At 34.7% G+C, this 21843-nt stretch overlaps 1 protein-coding gene across 1 annotated transcript in view; it reads left to right on the forward strand.

Annotated features, from left to right (window-relative positions):
* LOC112048639 (glycine receptor subunit alpha-1) overlaps nt 1-19260 on the forward strand; it is a 47006-nt gene extending 27746 nt beyond the window's left edge. The window contains exons 3-11 of the mRNA XM_052882119.1: nt 296-372; nt 1804-1903; nt 2210-2364; nt 8433-8588; nt 10492-10632; nt 12092-12321; nt 13969-14109; nt 16511-16696; nt 17816-19260. Coding sequence (XP_052738079.1) covers nt 296-372; nt 1804-1903; nt 2210-2364; nt 8433-8588; nt 10492-10632; nt 12092-12321; nt 13969-14109; nt 16511-16696; nt 17816-17965 — 1336 coding nt within the window. The 3' untranslated portion in view covers nt 17966-19260. The remainder of the gene's footprint in view (nt 1-295; nt 373-1803; nt 1904-2209; nt 2365-8432; nt 8589-10491; nt 10633-12091; nt 12322-13968; nt 14110-16510; nt 16697-17815) is intronic.
* Nucleotides 19261-21843: the final 2583 nt, after the last annotated feature.

The following is a 21843-nucleotide window of genomic DNA, read 5'->3' on the forward strand; positions in this document are numbered from 1 at the left end:
TGCTGAGCTCGAGTCTCCTCTCAGAATGAGAGGGGTTAGGCCAATAGTCCACCACGCTGGCCCAATGCGGATTGGCAGACTTCACATACGCAGAGAATTAAGATAATTCTCTGGTATGCAGGTTTCCTCACGATGTTTTCCTTCACCGATTAAGACACGTGGCATTCAATTTCTTAAAAATGCACACAACTGAAAAGTTGGAGGTGCATGCCCCTGACCGGATTCGTCCTTAGTTAGACTAGTTTAAATTATGAACAAACAATAAGATAAAATATAATTTTTCCTTTATTTACAGGCTATGCAATGACGTCACATCGAAGAGGAATCACACGCTTAAACCAAGAGTAGTTCTGCCGGAAAATTATGTCAAAGGTATGATATGAAAACTGCCCTAATAAATTCCAACTGCCCTAATACGAGACGGCGTTACATGACTTGAAAGCCTAGAGTGATAATCATTATTATAGAGTACTTGTCCTTGAATGTGGATCAATAAAGTAGCATTTTATAAAACAAAAAACTATCTAACCCAGAAAACAACGGCGCAGGTCGTTCGCTCAGATATTTTAATTACTAAAACACCTATCAAGCTACGTGTTTGTTATTTGTCATTGTTATTTGTCGCAGTATACATAAAATAATATAAGGAAAGCAGAATAAGAAATGTTTATTAAAAATACTCAGTAAGTGGGATAACCGGAAAAACTGAAAAGCCTTAAAAAAATAAATTGAAAGTTCGATTAATATTATTAAAGAGCTTGTGAATGCAAAAATTCGTTTTCCTTTTGCAGACGAGTGAAATTGGATTTTTACAGATAGCATATTTTATTCCTGCATCCGGTGTCAAAGTTAAAAAATTCATTTCGTTGCTCCAGGATTAGTGTTATCTTCTTGTGAAAGCTGCAATGAATCCGCTTAGTTTATTAAGAGAGATATCCCCTTCAGATCTTTAAAATGAAAATTGCTTAAGCTCTTTATCTGCGTTCTGTGAATTTTAAAATGGGCGGACAAATCTCTGGAAGGCTAAACTGTTGTAGACGGATATGTGAAAAAAAGGGTAAAAACTATTAATATAAATAAATGAAAAGGATAAGTATCACAGCTAAATATGGATTAAAATTGAAAGGGCTTTAGTCGACCAATCAAAACCTACCTGTAAGTCGACATTGGAGAAATCTACGCATGACCCGACACAGTAATAACACGATGACAGTAATAATTATTGAAAAAAAAACAAAATTACAACAACAACAACACAGTTAAAAACATAAACGTACCCACGAAACTAAAAAGTTAAAAATAACATTAAGTATGTTTCTACCTATTGATCACTTTTTTCAAATTTATATGTGACCTAATTCGAAATATAACCCTTTCAAGTTAAAAACAAATTATCAAAGTTGGACCACTCGGTAAAAAGTTACATGTGTTCATAAATAAAAAAAAAACATATACACGTCGAATTGATAACCTTCTCTCCGTTTTTCATCAGTTGAAAAGTTTTATTAATTCCACGACTGTGTTCGACTAAATACTGAATGAATGGATATATTGCCCATGTATATGTTACTACTTTTACTATTACTTAGTATTTATTAATTAATAGTAAAAATATGGTGGCGATGTAATTTAAGTTACCAATAATGTTCTCATGTTAAAGACTAAGTCTTTATAAAAATAAACAATCTTTAAACCTAAACCTGAAAGTAACGGCATAGAATAAAGATTGACCCCACGATTAATGTTCAATAAATCTTATACATTATTTATTTTGAATTAAATTAACATTTTGTTATTTTCCAGAAATGCGTCCTCCATCTCGCAAAGGGCAACCTGTAGTTGTGGAATTCAGTATATACGTTGTCGATGTAAACTCTATTAACGTTGAAGATATGGACTTCAGGTACCCCTCATCATCATCATCATCATCATCATCATCATCATCATCATTCTTCATCATCCATCCGTACCTTGATAAGAGTGGCGCAGATTTAATCTGACCAACCCATCGGGTAAGTATCGGGCTACGTCCTCGAGATCTCTTTCCTTCCACTTCCTCTTCCACTTTTCACATTCCTTAGGTGCAATGTATCTCCTATCGTTTTCTCTGCTATTACAAACATATTCTAATAGAGAATTATAAAGAAATACAATATGTAGTTTTCTTCCTTTAGGTGTGACTTTTAACCATACTTTCATCGAATTGCAGAGTGGACATGTTTATTAGACAAACATGGGTTGAGAGCAGATTGCAACTTCCTGAGGACATCTTCGAAGAAGGTGACGACCACGTGACGTTGCCTCCTGAGTTCTTCGACAATCTGTGGCATCCTGACCCATATTTTCTTAATTCTAAAGTAACAGGTACGTATGATGTAGCCATTGTAAATAAGTTATCGGTTGCAGGCTAGGGCTAAAACGCCGGCATACTTTGAAAATTTCACTTAATCCATCAATACCGAGTCTTCTCGTAGCAAACAGAAATTTTAAAGTTTATTTTAATGCTTGCATGCACTAAAAACGAATTTTTTAATGTTATAGGAGAAATCTGTGTGACGTTCTTTGTTATTATATTAAAGCGTGTAAGATTTTCAGACATTCAAAGGCTCGAAAGAGCACTAAGTATATAATCTCTAAATGTATAAACTTTAAATTTATAATTATCTGTCAGATGTTTTAGCTTTATACTTCTTGCCAAATCTGACTACACAAATTACATGGACCGGTGCTTCAGCGTTTGCTAACGACGTTTGCATATCTAACCGAGCATTTCAAGTGTGAATTTGAAGCCCGCATTTGTGATATGAAAGGCTAAGCATGTATTGTTGGTTGATTCATGAGCTATACAATATTTTTTACAAGTTTTAGTTAATTTATAGGTTGTTCAACTAAGCTGAGATAGTTTAACCTTAATAAACGAGTCTGGTGATACCACAAAAAATTTAAACAGATTTATGGAAAACGTAACGATGAATCATCGATCTCCTATTAGAAAATGGATACACAATCAGCGACCAAAAACCGTCCCCACTCAATGAGTGCCAAGCACCACTTCTTGGCACTCAATTCAAGTAGTCGCATTTGCAAATTCAAACTTTAAACTCAATCCCTAAAGTTGATTTTGCTCTGAATTCGGGATTTTATTGATATTGGACTATATAATATAAAGGACTTTAGGTATAAATTTCATAACCAATAATTCTAAAACTGTCAAAGCAAAATTGGCCAGTTTTTAAGTGAAATTTTCTACATGATTGTGTGTCCTTTTATTATATGAGGTCAATGCGATGAATATAATAATTACTTCAATACGTGAATATTTTTTTAAATTTTTGCTTGGAAGATATTTAATTTCGAATTTATTTATTTGCTTATCATTTTAAGCTCCTGAATAAACGTGAAAGGTGAGAAAGATGTTTTAGTACTAGTTAAAATTAGCATATTCAGTAAAAGTACTTACAAATTTATTTACAGCTAAGTCAACCATTTGCCTAAACAAGGGCCATACCTACAAATTGTAGAACTAAGCTACAATGTTTTAAATAATTTTAATGTAGTGTCATGATATATATATGGGGCGGGCAAACAAATCCTTCAAAGCACGCATCAGCAGTGCTATTAGTGTTACAAATGACTGCAGCCAGTGGCCATCACATAACATCAGGTGAACCCCATGCTCGTTTACCAGCTATTATGGTGGTAATAAAAATTATACAGTAACAAAATTTACAAAACTTGGAAAACAAGAGCCTAGATATAAGGTATATAGGTAAGAGTGGTTGGACTCATGACCCAGGGGTGGTGGTTCGATCCCCGCCCCGTTGGTCTATTGTCGTACCCACTCCTAGCAAAGTCTTTCCCGACTAGTTGGAGGGGAAGGAGAATATTGGTGAAATTAAAAAAAAGATGGGGCAAATATTCTTTTAAAACAAAAAGAAAACTCTTGTTTTTCATTATTTGTCGATTATATTAGAGACAAAATATATTTGGGGTATATTCATGATTTTCTTAAAAAGATTTATTTTAATTTACTTAGATGGTCTAATTTTATTTTTAATTTTAGGAGGAGCGTGCCATTTTTGTCATCAATCTGCTGGTACGATAGTGCTCCAACGTATTATATTTTATTCACAGTCTTTAAAGTACCTCGCACCTTTAAAAAATTAAATGTAGCTTTCATATTTCGTCCATTATCGGATTATTTAATTTTTGTTCCTTCTATATCTGGTATAATAATTATTATGTAACCGTTCTATGTATATTTTTGTTGTTTAATTAAATTATAAGCAGGCTGGATAATTATGACACCATAAAATTATAAATAAGTATTGTTAGTAATTAATAATATATCTCGTGAGATTGTGAAGTGTAAACTGTCAAAAGATTGTGAACTCCACACATACTTATAAGAACCAAAACTTAAGTGGCTCCGAAACCGATGATATGTTAAGTTACGTTTTTATTTGTGTACGTACAAATAAAAAAATAAAAATCCTTACAATCTACCTACGTTAAATTGTAAGCAGTATGATGCAGTTCACAATCTTTCGATAGTTTACAATCTCGCGAGATAGATTATAATCTAGCGGTATTTAAAATTTTGTAGTGTATACCCACAACATACTCGTAATACAATATTATGATCATTATAAAACACATTTTATACAATTCTGATTAATTCCATGACTGAACGCATATTTTAGGTATGTTACCTGAAATATCATTTACTAGAGCACGCCCCGACTTCATCCGCGTAAAATTCAGTTTTCACATATTAGTAGTTGACGTATATCAAATTTTAAATAATATTAATTTCGTGTAGTACATATAATGAGGGTCCGAAATATATCGGATATCAATTAATAAAACTTAAGGATTTCATAAAAAACTTAATTTAAATATCATGTATTTTTTTTAATTTTCCAAAGGTCAAAAATGCTGTTTGTAACGTCATAATGTTACTCGACTAAACGTCAAACTTAATGTTAATTAATATTTTTGTAAGGGATTTGTTATAGAGACGTCATGAAACAGTTTAAATATAGGCCATCATCGCCTTCAGCGTTATTGGCTCGTATTGTCAAACAAATATCAAAAAATAAAATTTTTCATATAATCACGTCTAAAAAAATACGATATTTTTTTCAACCTAGTAAGTAGAACGATAATGATCAATTTAAGACCATTTACGGCCTCCCTGGCGCAGTGGTTTGCGCGGTGGATTTACAAAACGGAGTTCCTGGGTTCGATCCCCGGCTGGGCAGATTGAGATTTTCTTAATTTGTCCAGGTCTGGCTGTGGGAGGCTTCGGCCGTGGCTAGTTACCACCCTACCGGCAAAGACGTACCGCCAAGCGATTTAGCGTTCCGGCACGATGCCGTGTAGAAACCGAAAGGGTGTGGATTTTCATCCTCCTCCTAACAAGTTAGCCCGCTTCCATCTTAGACTGCATCATCACTTACCATCAGGTGAGATTGTAGTCAAGGGCTAACTTGTCTATACTTATAATAAATCTGTAGAGAGGTCAATTCTGTACATGAAATATATTTCCAAATTAACTATCAGGGGGTGATTACTGATCGATACTGATGCCAAAAATGCAATCAGTAAAATTTTTGTCTGTCTGCCTGTCTGTCTGTCTGTCTGTATGTTCTTTATAGAAACAAAAACTATTGGACGGATTTTAACGAAACTTGGTACAATTATTCAACATACTCCTGGGCAGGTTATAGTATACTTTTCATTACGCTACGATCAATAGGAGCAGAGCAGTGAAGAGAAATGTTGAGAAAACGGGAGAAGTTACTCAATATTTTAAGCTTCCGTCGCGTGTACAGCTTTAATGATTAAAGCTACATAGAAATCATGTATGACGGAAATATTCTCCTTAAAATTATCTATAAAAACACAACAGCATATATATGTCTATCTTTTATAGTTGACTCACAATAACACGTGTAACTCCCGATAGCTTAGCAGATTAGCTTAGCTTTCTAATTATATTTGTCTACTCTTATGTTTATAACACTCATCACTCATCCCTAATAAGAAAGTTAACATTATTACCTATTTAATAAAAAAAGAATCATAAAAATCGGTAAAGAAACACCAAAGTTATACAAGAAATACGCTAAGCCATCGCGCGTGAATACTAATTCATGCTATATGGATTATTTTTGTGTAACGGTTGCCGCGCTCGATGCGAGTCGCGGGGGGGGGGGGGGGGGAATAAATAAAGAAGGTAGGGTAGGGTAGGGGTAGGGTAGGGGTAGGGTAGGGGTAGGACAGGGGTAGGGTAGGGTAGGGGTAGGGTAGTGGTAGGGTAGGGGTAGGGTTGGGATAGGATAGGGTAGAGGTAGGGTAGGGATAGGGGTAGTTGAAAGTTTACAACGACTGTGCGAACGAAGTCGCGGGCGTCCGCTAGTAAAGAATAAATAAAAAAAAAAATTGTCAACTAGCTTATTCAGTACATTTTATCATCATTGACTTCGAGGTGAAAAGTAGTCTTTATGTTAATCTGTCTCTGTTCCAAACTTAAGCCAAATCCATTTAGTAGTTTTTGCGTGTGTTAGTAAAAATAAATTAGAATTATTAACAGTTTTATATAAAAACTCTAATTCATTTATTACACCCTAATACATTCTTCTTAGAATCCAAAGATTACTCTTTGGTTTATTTCAAATTGTTATTTTTTTAGAGAGCGAGAGAGATCAGAAAGGCTTATTTACTATACATTTTACTACAACTATTTTCTGTTTTTGTTTTGATTTTTATAGCGTTTTCTTTGTTCTGTGGTATTGATGTTGAATACTTATACTTAATATACTTGTGAAATTTATCATTTTACTAATAATAATAATATAATAAAAAAAGCTTTTTCGACTGAATGATCACCGTTGTCACGTTATTCGATTAGCACATAATTAAACTTAATTCACAAATTTATCAATTCACTCAGCTTGGATGAACAATGTTTTATTTACAATTCAATATAATTATGATCACAAGGCACATAGAGCTTGCACAAAAAAAATATATTTTTAAGTAAGTATCTATTTTGATAGGAACATTTACATGTGTAACTATATGTTATTATCTATACTAACATTAAAAAGCTTTGTTTGTTTGATTGAACGCGCTAATTATAAGAACTACTGGTCTGATTGGAAGAATACTTTCACTGATAGATAGCCCATTTATCGAGGAAGGCTATAGGCTACAATATATTTACAAAAAAGTTAGGGATCCTTCCTAAAACTCCAAGGTATACAAAAGTTACCTAACATATTGTTTACATGGAGTGCGCTGCAAATACTATTGATGTTAGAATAAAATATTGCACTACAACTTTGCAGAACATATCATTTCCTACAAGAAATGTCGCGCCAGCATATATATATATCTTCTATATTTTAGCGGATATAGTACCTTTTGTACTTTATTGAATTATTTAAGTCATATACTAAGGTTTACGTCATTATTCACACAACTAAACTTAAATTCTTATTAAAATGAATTACTTAATAATCAAGAGAATAATAAAGAGATCAGATTTGCCTTTTACAGTATGTTAATTAGTCATATAGTTTCGGAGATAACACAAAATTTCTAAAAAATCTCTAAAATGCACCTTTTTAACGCCGCGCCGCGAGGTTTCACCCTCGTGAAAGAATATTTCAAATCGGCTCAGTAGTTTCAGAGCCTATTCAATGCAAACAAATAAACAATCAAATCTTTCCTCTTTATAATATTAGTATAGATTATACAGCGTGATAATGACATAAGTAGAGTTAATCATACGATTATAAGGTGATGGAAATTGGTTGTTTGTTTGATTTGATGGCCTGACTGGCAAAGGTGGTACTTGTGTGGTTTTTTAATAGAGAGGTCCTGGATTCGATTCGCACCACGAATCAACTTGAGATTTTATATTTTCTTACATTTCTAACTGATCTGGTAGTAGGCATGGAAACCCACCCTACCAGCAAAGAAATACCGCTAAGCGATTTAGCGTTCCAGTACGATGCATAGCAAGTGACAAAGGTGGGATAAAAAAATTAACTTGTAACTACTAAGTAAGCCCATTTCCATTTCAGACTTCATCGTCACTTCATCAAGTAAAATCGCAAATATGGGCTTGCGTATGTTAAGGTTCTTCTTACTTACCTCCACCTATATTGTAAAGCAGTAGACGCCGCGTGGTTTCACCCGAGTGGTTCCCGTTCCCGCAGGAATATGGATAGTATGTAGCCTATAAATGGGCTCTCTAAATCTAACACTGAAAGAATTTTTCAAATCGGACCAATAGTTCCTGAGATTAGCGCGTTCAACCAAACTAACTCTTCAGCTATTAGTATAGATATGATGTGTAGTTGTGTTGGTATTTACTTTGTTAAACATTTTCAAAAATAATATCTTGTTTGTTTTTATAGAGATCGCAGAGCTTACGCACAAGTTTTCTTCGGTGACGTTGTACAGAAACCAAACGGTGCGCTATGCGGCGCGGATGCATGCGATCATCGCTTGCCAGATGGAATTTCAACTCTATCCCATGGACATACAGTCGTGTCCCATTTACATTGAGAGCTGTAAGTAAAAAAACTGAAGTACTAACCAACTAAAACTAAAAGCAATCATTACTGACTGATCTATCAACACACAGTTCAAACCGCTGTACGAAGTGCTTTGCAACTTGGCACGCAGGTAGTTATTATGATTTTTTTTTTATTATTCTTTACAAGTTAGCCCTTGACTACAATCTCACCTGATGGTAAGTGATGATGCAGTCTAAGATGGAATCGGGCTAACTTGTTAATAGGAGGATGAAAATCCGCACCCCTTTCGGTTTCTACACGGTATTGTACCGGAACGCTAAATCGCTTGGCGGTACGTTTTTGCCGGTAGGGTGGTAACTAGCTACGGCCGAAGCCTCCCACCAGCCAGACCTGGACAAATTAAGAAAATCTCAATCTGCCCAGCCAGGGATCGAACCCAGGACCTCCGTCTTGTAAATCCACCGCGCATACCACTGCGCCACGGAGGCCGTCAAATGATAGTGGCATCCACTACGAAAGGATTATACAAAAAGGGAATACCGATCCCCGGCCCAGGACTAGCCCTAACCACCCGGCAATTTACTAAAAATCATAAAAATCTACTTTAACAATAAAATCATTAGGCACTTTATCAAAAAAAGTTAGCTACCTACAACGTTTTACGACATTTTTAATTCATCTTGAATTTGTCTACAACGGGGACAAGCTAAGATCGTTGATCATACAGTCTGAATTTTACAATATTTATTGAAGGCTTGTGATTGGTTTGTTTCTTGTAAGTTAAGCTGTTGGTAACAAAAAAAATATAATACAGCTTTAAGTGTTACTTCGCCGCTTTGGTACAGAGACGAACATTTTGCCTTAAAATTGGTTTTTCTTGAAGAAACATACTTTTATTAAGCCAATTTTTACCTGATTCCTATTCATACATCATATTATCATCCCCATCTACTTTTATACAGGGGTATATTACCGGGGTTCTCTACCCCGACTTTGTATGGGCTGGAGGACATTCCCCTTTAACCCCTAATGGGAGTTCCTGCAGGATACGTTTTTCTTAAACGAAGTCGCAGGCATCAGCCAGTAATAACAGCTATTTATGCAAATAAAAGCATTTTATTTCCATTCCATAATTTTGTTTATCGTACGGGCTTGATTAATTCTGCTGAATAAGTCGAGAGATTTTGTGCTCAGAGTGATCTGCGTAATTCAAGTGAATGAAATAAATTTAAGATTAAGTTGAAATGGAGAAGGATAATCCATGCTAATCCGAGGGCAAAAAGCTAGTACGATTGTGCTGGATTAACGTGCTTTAAATTTTCACCTTAACAGATAAATTTTCTTAAAAGTATTAATTATATTTATGTTATTTTTTGAGTAAATATTATATAATAGATGAATTTATCGTTCATTAGTTAGTCAAAAACAAGCTACAAAATTTTATATACTTACTAGTGAATGCCCGCGACTCCGTTTAAGTGAAAAGTTAAATTTTTCTCAAATCTCGCAGGGACGCTTGATTTTCTGAGAATGTCCCTGTATTGTTCCATGGTGTCCTTATCTGCGTTCTTAATTATAGCCGTGACAGCCCAGTGGATAATTATGACCTCTGCCTTTGATTCTGGAGGGCGTGGGTTCGAACCTGGTCCGGGGCATGCACCTCCAACATTTCAGTTGTGTGCATTTTAAGAAATTAAATATCACGTGTCTCAAACGATGAAGGAAAAACATCGTGAGGAAACCTGCATGCCAGAGAATTTTCGTAATTCTCTGTATTTGTGAAGTCTGCCAATCCGCATTGGGCCAGCGTGGTGGACTATTGGCCTAATCCCTCCCATTCTGGAGACTCGAGCTCAGCAGTGACCTGAATATGGGTTAATAATGATGATGTTTATGAAATTAAAAAAATTACTAATAATTTTTTTCTCGTTTTTAGTTTCCTATAGTAACCAAAAAGTAAGGTTCAGGTGGAGTGAAGCTGGAGTCACTATAAACCCTGAACTGAAGTTGCTGCAATATCACATCGGCGAGCCTTTGCGGTTAGAGGAGACGAACGGCTATATGATTGATAAGGATGGTAAATCATGTTTCTCAAGTGTGACAGGCTATTTATATAATTCGGTATTATATACACTGCCTAGGCAATGTAAAGAAAACCCGGGGCGTTCTGGTAATTTATGAAATATTATGTCTATTACATACATTAACTAAGTATTCTATAGAAGAGAGAAGAGAGAAACAGTGTGTAATAAATTCATTCCAAAATCTTTATCATTTTTGTGTGGTTTCTGGTGGTTCTGGTGTGACTCCACTCTCTCTTGCCCTACCCCCAGAGTGATTTTGTAAAGCCAGGGGCTCCTAAAGGAGATTCAGAATGAAGCAAGCCTACGGAACCCAGTGGAGCAAAGGGTTAGGTGGCAAGCGAACTGAGCTGGCGATATCTGAAGCGAAACAGAGGTCGAGAAGGTAAAGCTGGATGAAGAGGAATAATAATAGGAAGATGAGAGATAGGAAGAGGAGAAAATGAGCCCTCTGGCGTAGCCACAAAAAAAAATAAGTTCTGAAAAAAATGTTTGCTATATTAATCTGTGGTACGTTACAATTTAAGTTACTATTGTGAATCAAGCTGGAACCTAAAGCTGTAAAACCGGTAATTAAAAAATAATTCATACAATGCCAGAACACCCCTGCTATTGCCTAGATGTTGTTTAAAATATCTGAATTATACAGATTGTCGGTAACAAAATATAAAATTCATCAAAGCTTAACTTATCCCACGTGTACACCCGCCTCCAATTTCCATTCCTGAGTAAATAAGGGGACAGCTTTTATATATATATATATATATTAATATTTAATAAGGAAATTAAATATGCCGTGCCTGTAATTTTGCCAAAAACCTTTACCTTACTTCGAAAAGCTTACTGTTTGACGGTAGATATAAACAAATAACACAACGACTTATAAATACCTACTAATGTAAAACTACTTACATGTAACAATAACTACTACAAATACTTTTATATAAGTACATAAAACTCTGCCATTAAGTTAAGATCGTAGACTAAGCTTTTCTTGAAGTTTCAAGGTACTTTATTACACGAGGCTGAAAGTCAACTAACAGTTTTACATTCGCCTGTTAATTTACTTTACTTATACAACGTCCTACAAAGCTCGGCAAATTTAATTACGAGTAGGTACCTATATTGATTTTGTGCTGTAAATCTTTTCTACTAATAAGGGAGATCTAATTAAATACTTCTCAAAGAAGCTCTGCTTATTTCGAATAAATAAATCTTTTCAGTAAATACGTGGTATTTCTTCATTAATTATATCATTTGCAAATCGTTCATTTATATTTACTCTAAGTATTAAGGTTTAACTGTATTTAAACAAAATATAAATAGGGTTATTTGAAGCGACGCAGATTAACGTTAAATTTAAATATTGAGTATTCGTTTCGATAAGGTTTCGAGGGTTAACAAATAAGAGCTTCAGGTTTGTGTTGTAATGACTTTATATATATTTTTTTTCAGGTAACTTCTCAAGACTTGTAGTATACTTCAGATTTGAGAGGCAAATTGGCCATCACTTGATACAAACCTTTGCGCCGTCCGCTTTAGTGGTCATGCTGTCATGGTTTAGCTTCTGGCTGGACCTGGATGCGATTCCAGGTCGAGTGACGCTCCTCGTCACTTGTATGCTGACCCTGGTCACTATGTTCACGGGGTTGCGAGCTGATATACCACCAGTTGCTTACGTCAAGGTATTTTTCTTCATTCTTTCTTACTAACAATTTTCAAGACCCCGTACCCGAAAGATACAGGACAATGTTCCTAAGACTCCACTGTCCGTCTTTTCGTCCGTAATTTTTCGTCACTGTCTATAATTATTATCTCATGATTTTACATGATGATATGAAATATATCATCTGTAATGAAATAGTTATATCATATTTAGTCCAGTCATATTAGTTAAAAAATAATAATGTTTTAAGCAAATAAATAAATTATTATTATTATTATTAAAAGGGGTCAACTGCGGTATGAGAAATTCCTATAAATTGGTATAAATCTTCTCTATCGAGTGCGTGTCTTAAGATATTGATGATCAAAGGTCATAAGAATCGGTATTTCGCGAATATCACGTTTCATATTGCTTAAATGAGATTTGCATCTATTATGAAAGTTGTAGGGTATAAAATTTTCTACATTTTTTGTTACAATATAATTGAGCTATATGTAAATTCGTGAGATATAACAACAAATACTAAAAATAAATAATGAAAGAAGAAAATATGGTAAATTCGAACATAACACAACACGATCGATATCCGCAGAGACAAACAACCAGATAGTTTCAATTAATAAATCGTCGTAGACTGTAGAGCAAAAAGTCATTAGGTACTAAAATTGCCATTTTGAGTTATAAATTTTATTTAAATCCTCATTTCATCCTTCATATTACTAGCAAAGAAAGTTATGAAAATCAAAAACTTAAAACGCTCAATTTTAAAACTGTGATTTTCGAGTAAACGACTTGTCGCTTTACGGGGACCAATCCTACTAATATTATAAACGCGAAAGTTTGTATGGATGTATGGATGTATAATTGTTTAGATGTTTGTTACTCTTTAACGCCGCTACTAATGAAGCGGTTTGGTTGAAATTTTCAATGGAAATAGATTTTACTCTATATTAACACATAGGCTTTTTATTCCAAATAAAATCCAAGGTTTCCCGAGATTTGCGAAAACTAATGATTTTGATGATATGAATGTTTGTTTCTCTTTCACACCTCGACTACTGAACCGAATTAGCTGAAATTTGGTATTAAGATATATTAAAGCCTAGATTAACACATAGTCTACTTTTTATCCCGGAAAAATCCATGGTTCCCGAGGGATTTTCGAAAAACTAAATTCCACGCGGAAGATGTCGCAGGCGTCCGCTAATAAGAGATATGGGTCCAATACCCGTCGATAGGTTACATTGTCCCACAAAATATATTTTTATCAACATATGTTCAATAAACTTGATCATACAGCAATACGGTCGACTTTCCTTTATATTTATAGCAACCACGTTCCTGTAATATAATATTCATCACAGTATTTTCCATCAATGAAGCCAACTTGAGAAGCTACACAGCTATTTCAATTTGGCTAAAATAACCACAAAGGAAAAGTTGATGAATTCTGATTATGAAGCCCTTAAATTTTAGTCTTTTTTCGCAATATAGAATAAGTAATAATTCCAATAACAGACTATTCAATACCAAAAAGAAGATTCCAACATAAAGTTTACGAGAGGGTGGAATATAAAATAGTATGCAAACACTTGAACGTTATATCCACTTAAGTTTCCAGACAGAAAGCAATTTATATTGTGTGTGGCTGTTTGATATTTTTCAGGCTCTAGACCTTTGGATGGCTGGCTGCATGATGTTCGTATTCGCGGCTCTAGCGGAATTTGTTGTAGTCAAAGTTTTAGACAAACAATACCAGATGAACAAATCAAAAACACAGGAGTCCTTACCAAGAATCATTCCTGTGGTAAGTTTTTTTTTTATTTTTTACTAAAAGTGGCATAATCGGTAATTATTATTAATTACCGATTAATACTTTACTTAACCTTTAACGTACACTCGCTAGGAGCAAGTTTCAGAAGTGCAGCGCCTGTATATTATTAACTGTAACATATAGGGTAAGGTTCAGACCCTATGAAAATAATACTGTCCTCCCATTATCAGCCGATGGACGTCCACTGCTGGACATAGGCCTCCTGGATGGGCTTCCAAACACAACGATGTCGACCCGCCAACGTCCATCGGCTCTTCGTACTATGTGTCCTGCCCATTGCACTTCAGTTTCGCGACTCGCTAAGCTATATCAGTGACTTTGGTTCGTCTGCGGATCTCCTCATTTTTGATTCGATCACACAGAGAAGATTTGGTTGCCAGTATAACAATACCGTCATATACGATATGTCGTGGTTCGATTTTAGGCAACCTTAATGTACATATTGTCAACAATATTAACAATATTATTGCGTGTACTTATAGTTTCACTAACAACCATGCATTTCAGACAAACCCATGGCAATGCCGCTTGGCAATGGAAATAATAGTAGTCAGATTTTTGACGGCCTCCGTGGCGCAGTGGTATGCGCGGTGGATATAACAAGACCATTTGAAGGTCCTGGGGTCGATCCCCGACTGGGCAGATTGAGATTTTCTTAATTTGTCCAGGTCTGGCTGGTGGGAGGCTTCGGCCGTGGCTAGTTACCACCCTACCGGCAAAGACGTACCGCCAAGCGATTTAGCGTTCCGGTGCGATGCCGTGTAGAAACCGAAAGGGGTGTGGATTTTCATCCTCCTCCTAACAAGTTAGCCCGCTCCCATCTGAGACTGCATCATCACTTACCATCAGGTGAGATTGTAGTCAAGGGCTAACTTGTAAAGAATAAAAAAAAAAAAGATTTCCTGGATAGGAGTTCATCCAGCCACAAAAAGCAAAAGCTATATTTGCAATATGTAGCATATGTAATATATTATATACCTAAGATTAATATTAACAATAATAATCTTAGGTATATAAAAGTAATCCAACATTTTAATAATTATTATTTCTATAGTGTTATATCAACAGAAATATTTATTAAAAATACACTTTCGAAAGTAAACACAAAATGGAAACACAATCAGATACGTTTATCCAAACAACAATCGTAAATAAATAATAAACACGATTCTGGAATAAACGATAACTCTGAAGTCAACACGAATATATTGGGATATAAAAATAAAGATTTATTTGATATACATTTTGTATTTCAAGATGGCGTACTTTTTAGAGTTCTGTATCTTTGACGGGGAAACGGAATCTTGTACCTACTCAATAATTTTTCGAGAGTCGTATTATCAAAACTGACTGAACCAAAATCAACGACCTCTTAGATTATATTGTAAAGCAACGATTTTTAAGCAAGGCGTAATTTAGGAAAATATTTTATTAAAAACTCGGATTTTCAAAGGATGTTGTATCTTATTGCTTTAATAAGATAAAACAGCCTTTGAAAATCCGGGATTTTATCAAGATCCCGCTCAAATTTTATATTGAGCCAGATCTCATGTAAAATCAAGCTGGTTTTACAGAAGTTTTGGGATCTAGAAAAAAATTTATTCCATTACCACGTTAGTTACAAAATACTCTCTACGTACTTTTCACCCCGAAACCGGAGCATCCTCAGGAGATGTTGACTCTACAACGTGCAATTGCAAAGTAGAGTCAACATCACGTTGTAGAGTCAACATCTCCTGAGGATGCTCCGGTTTCGGGGTGAAACGTACGTAGAGAGTATTTTGTCGGACCTGGGTGACGTTGTAGCATGGGTTCGCCGAATTTTCGCGGATGATAGCAAAATAAATAAATCATTATATAATCATGATGAACTTCCGCAAAGTAACGCCTGCTTCTATCCAATAATTAACTATCATTTTCCCTCAATAATTCCCTTCACCAACTGCATGCGTTCCTACCTCAGACCAATTATTGAAGGACCTGTATCGCACTCATAGTCACGAACAAAATTGTCTGTGATTTTCTGAGGAAAACGAGCTTAGATTTGGTATATATCTTATACTAAATTAGAAGTTTATGCCCGTTTTTTACACCATTCAATTACACAAAAAGGTACTTTTACAGAGCTCTTTAACCGAAGAACACGATTACAACTATGAAACATCGATTATATAGATACAGTTTTTATAATCGCATTAGATCGTTGATCATATACTTTGACAGAAAAGTAACGTCTAACGAAGCAGGTCCAATACAATAATTGGTCTGAGGTTCCTACCAAGATTCCTCACAATGTTGACCAAAGTTAAGAGTGTATTGACCACCAAACTTGCCAACGTGAAATTGGCATTAAACGTATTCATTTTCTTTGTAGCGCCTGAACGGCGAAAAAGGTTCCTGTGGTACAGTAGCGGCGTGGGAAGGTAGTGGGGTTCGGTGTCGCAAGGTCGATCTCACTTCGCCCACGTCGCCCCCCGCTACTACGCCGGTGGTGCATCCTGCCCCAGGCGCCCCTCCTACACACATGGTCGGTGTTGAGAGGCGACAAAGCATATTACAGGTATATTAATATTTTATTAATTCGTCATCATCAACCCATTTTCGGCTCACTGCTGAGCTCGAGTCTCCTCTCATAATGAGAGGGGTAGGCCAATAGTCCACCACGCTGGCCCAATGCGGATTGGCAGACTACACACACACAGAGAATTAAGATAATTCTCTGGTATGCAGGTTTCCTCACGATGTTTTCCTTCACCGATTGAGACACGTGATATTTAATTTCTTAAAATGCATATAACTGAAAAGTTGGAGGTGCATGGCCCGTTCCGGATTCAAACCTACGTCCTACGAATCGAAGGCAGTCATATTCACTGGGCTATCACGTCTCTCTAATAACTGATACCGTGGTTTAACGTCTACTATGCACGGGACTCCGATTACACCTATCTCCCAACTTCGTGCTACTATACTGAGAATTTCTTGGAAGAAACCTTGTGTGTAAGCGTAATATTAAATTTCTTTGAAATATAGTAAATAGTCGAGATATAATTAATTAAATTGAAGCTCGAGGTGTTACCTCGGATATAAGACATATAAGGAACATGATAATCCAATTATCTTCCCGGCGGTTTATGGATGTAATATATATTTCTCACCCCATCTCACTCACAATTAGTTGTTTTAGTGAAGTAACTTAACAATATTTGAAATAGAAATAATTATCGCCACCATTTTGAATGGTCCTTATAAAATAAGGGATTTGGGGCTTAGACCCACCACGCTGCTAATTCGGGTTGGCGGGCTAGCGATCTTTACAATAATTATGAAAAATACCAAGCCATGTTATATTCTCCGGCCTGCTAAAGCCCGACCCATGACTAGTATTTTAATTAACATTTGAAATTTTCATAATGATTGTTACCCCTAACATATTAGAAAAACGAGTAGATAGAATATTGATACAAGATGGACTTCAAAGATTCATATAAGCCTTTTTTGTAATATGATTATCATTTCAGGGATAGTCTACATATCACTCTCTCTCTCATTTCAATGGGACGATAGAGAGCGATATGTAGACTAATTATTATTCCCGTTTTCTCATCGGTTTTGATCTTAGGCCTACGTAACCATTAATCCATACATCCATATATGACTAATTATGATGTTGGTTTTTCAGGTAGCTTGGGTCGACGCAGACACCGGACAAGAGCGTGTACTATGGCGTGAAATAGACAAGCTCTCCAGGGTGGTTTTCCCTGCGTTGTTTCTACTCTTCGTGACGATGTATTGGCCTGTACTGTTGTTGAAGACAAAGGCCTCCTCATAACAATGCATGGCATCTTATTAGGCCTCAATTGTATGATGCTAAAATCCTGTCCCTGTGACATGATCATGAGGCAGAGTTCCAAGGTCTTCACTCTCGTTGTGAGGTGTCTTTGATACCACGCTTCAGTAAAATAGAAGTTATATCATATGATGGGAAGTTTTGATATGAACAATTAATATTGAGTGATTTACGGACTAATCTATACAAGATCAAAAATTATGGACTTGCAACTTGCAATTTTTCAATCACGATGCAAGATATTTTTTAAGAAAGTGAATGTAGATAGAATTCAATCTATACTTTTTGTAGTAACTTGGAAAATTAAGTTTCTCGACTCTTCTCTGACACGAGATTGGCTACGAATAGAAATAGTAAATTAGCGATACGAATCTGAAACTGTTTTTAATTATAGGTAATTAATTAATTAACGACTTAAAATATGAATGCTTTAAACATAATAATAGGTTATGTGTTGTAGTTGATCTTGCCTAGATTATTGTTTCAGCATAAGTGTTTTGTTTTATGTGGTTCTTTGATCACATTAATGTAGGTAATATAAAAGTAGAATTAGTAAATAAGATAAATAACATCATACAAATTATTTAAACTTCAACGAATTATTTTCATAACGATTTGAATTATTTCGAACGAATCTGAAATTCACGAATGATTAAATTCAGGCCGAAATCGTTGCTAGACGTCCTCCTTTAGTTCTTGGAATTAAGCGCTTTTATATTTTATTCAACGCTTTTATATTTTATTATAAATTCAATTTAAAGATAAAACACACTTCATGTGTTCACAAATAATATACGAAAATTACGTGGTTCACGACTAACATACATGATACATATGTCAACGTAAATATGTCACATCGTATTTTCACGTTACAAAAACGAATACACGAACGAAAAACGACTCCAATAATATTTTTTACACTCGTGACAGTTAATAAATTATAAAAACATCCTTAAAAAATTGAATTTCGTTTCTAAAAATGTAAGTATAAACTGGCTGCTATGCGAAATGTTAATATTCGTCATAACTTAATAAGGTCTGTCGCTTTTTAAGCTGTAAGTTTATTTATGGAAGTTTATATATCTGCTTACGGTAGAAATACAAGGAACGTTGATAAAATATTTAACAAGCATTTTACCCGGCGAGCTGTTAACACGGTCCATGATTGATATGCCTTATTTTTTTAAGAAATACTTTCTTTATTTATAATATTAAAGTGTAAATAAAGTCTATTTAAATCGTCCATATCGTGAAAGATTTGGGGAAAAGTTTGTACCATCAGGCTAGATGTTTGTTATTTCCATAATACTTTTATCACAATAATTTATTTATCTACCTAAGACCTAGGTATAAGGAAGTATACATTTTACCAAAAAGTTTTTGAAAAAATTGGCTGAAACTTTCTATATAGTGTAATCGGAGTTTGATCAAACTCTACATTTGCGTGAATATGTTGCGATTTACGCAATAATTAACGAATAGACATCATTTGCTTCAACGATAAAAAAGAAAGAAAAATCCTTTATCCACAATACCTAAGCAAGTACTGTAGCGTCCGATGCCTCAACCACCTGAGCAAGGCAAGACCAAAACTCAAGTAGCAGAAGCATCACCACACTGTCATGTTTGGCACAACCTTGAAAAAGATACCAGCTCAAAAGCAAGCAAAAAAGCATCCAATCCTGCACAAATAAAATTATTCTGCACAATGTTCTGAAATGTATGATGTATGCCAATCATCTGTATGGCCGATATATAATCTCCATTCTGAGAGAGACTAAGCCAACGATAATTAGAGGTAGATACCGGAAAACCGAATGCTTTAAAAATGTATGTGTATTGTCTGGAAACGGGACGGAATACAGAATAAAGCTTTGTACACAAAGAGAGAAACTAAAAAAGATTCAAAGCTCTGTGTTTCTCCCAAATATCTCTTTCCTAACTCGCTTGCATGAAGCGTCACCGTGCGATCCGTTTGATGTCGTCACTCCACCTAGGGGGCAACCGACACTTTTGAAATGGGATTATTCGCAGTAAAGCTTCGAAAATAATGTTTTCAAAGCTTTCTTGCGATGAAGGATAACAGAATGGGGAACATTATCATTTATTTTTTATTTTATTGTTACATTTTCAAGTTGTGGCTATATTATGATTGTTGTATGATAAAATGTGAAATGCGTTGGTTCAACGATTTTATACGATTTAGATATGTTACTTGCCAACAAAATCATTGCAAAACGTGATCGAAATTTAGCTTCTCTACTGATCGCGCACATGCACAATTTTGTTTTACATTTTATGTTTATGCATATATATAGTTTTTACTTCCTGAATAAACAGCTTGAAATTGTAGACATTATTTAAGTATTATTTGTTTAAATAACATTCGTTATTTACTATGCAACTGAACGAAATTAAGACAATTTGTTCCTTTGTTCGCCTCAGTCACAGATATAAGAAGTAACTAGATTTATAAAGTGCCAACTGTTTGTATTGAAACCAGCGTACCCGGGGGCGTGGCCTTACAAACACATTTATAGTGTAATAATACTTATCACACTGATAAACTCTTCACTTAATTGGCTGTTTAATATTTAGTGAAAAAAGAAATATGTTACCCTTATTTTAGAGTTGAAAATTATTTATTACTGTTGTCTCAGAACAAATGAAAATTCTTGAATGAAAATTCATGAATGAAATCTATAGTACCGCTACTCGTCACTAGTTGTCTCTATTTATAAGCTTTATTACCTTATAAATAAGATTCAAAAAGATCCTAACTTTGTTTTATTAATATTGTCTAGGGATGTGAAATAACGATAGTCTTAAACATCGATAGTCTCGTTACTCGCAGTACATAAAACCAACGTCTATTGTTTAAAAAAAATTGAATTTTATAAAACTAAGAAGAACAACATAGGTCAATCAAAAATTAAAAATATATGAAGAAACACACACAAGAAAGTAAAAAAAAGCATTTGTTTTAATGAACCACTCTGAAAAAACATTAATTCAACTGAAACTTTGCACGATTCGAGTTTACACAAAGAAGGTCAAACACAAGTCCATAACTTGTGTACTTGAAAAATTTAGTACTTTCCACGAAACCTTAACTAAGTAGTTAACTTAAGTAATAGGGGATAACCCTATTTCACCCTTTCTATATTTATATTCGCAACATGAAGAATCTATAACCTTCTTCGTACTATTTGCTTAAATTGTGCTAAGTTTCATTTGATTTTATTAAGTAGTTTCGGAGTCATACATTTGGAAAAACCAATGTTAAACAATGTTTCACAAATTTCTCAGGACAATTTGACTACAAACAAATAATAAAAAATAAAACACGAGATAGTACAGTGTCGTCATATCTTTCTCAGACTATTCTTTTCCAACTATATTTAATTACAGAAGAAGATTTTTTATAAGTTTTTCAGTTGTACTGTACAATATTTGCCAATACAAAATAGACCAAACTACAAGTATTGATAAGCCTATCTGTCAACTTAAGATATCATCAGAAAAACACCACAATGTCACAATATTGCAATGTCTAAATTCGTTCGTTTAAGTTTTGAGAAACACGTGACCAGCTGCTCTAAGTATTTCGTAAACTTAATTCCTAAATATTTTAACGAAAAGATTTACTCTTTTCTGCAAAGTAAAAATAGTTCCTAAATATATAAAAAACACGATAGTATATTTTTTTTTAATTCGTCGGTTTTTTGCGGAAAATGACTCAATTATATCCTATTTATATATTTATTTTATTCCTAACACTTTAAGTTCGTCACTTTATTTGTATCCTAAAAGACACGAATACGACTTTTAGAATAAAAAAAATCTTTTTGTTTGGCACT

This window comes from Bicyclus anynana, chromosome 6 (genome assembly GCF_947172395.1).
Source record: "Bicyclus anynana chromosome 6, ilBicAnyn1.1, whole genome shotgun sequence".
NCBI lineage: Eukaryota > Metazoa > Arthropoda > Insecta > Lepidoptera > Nymphalidae > Bicyclus > Bicyclus anynana.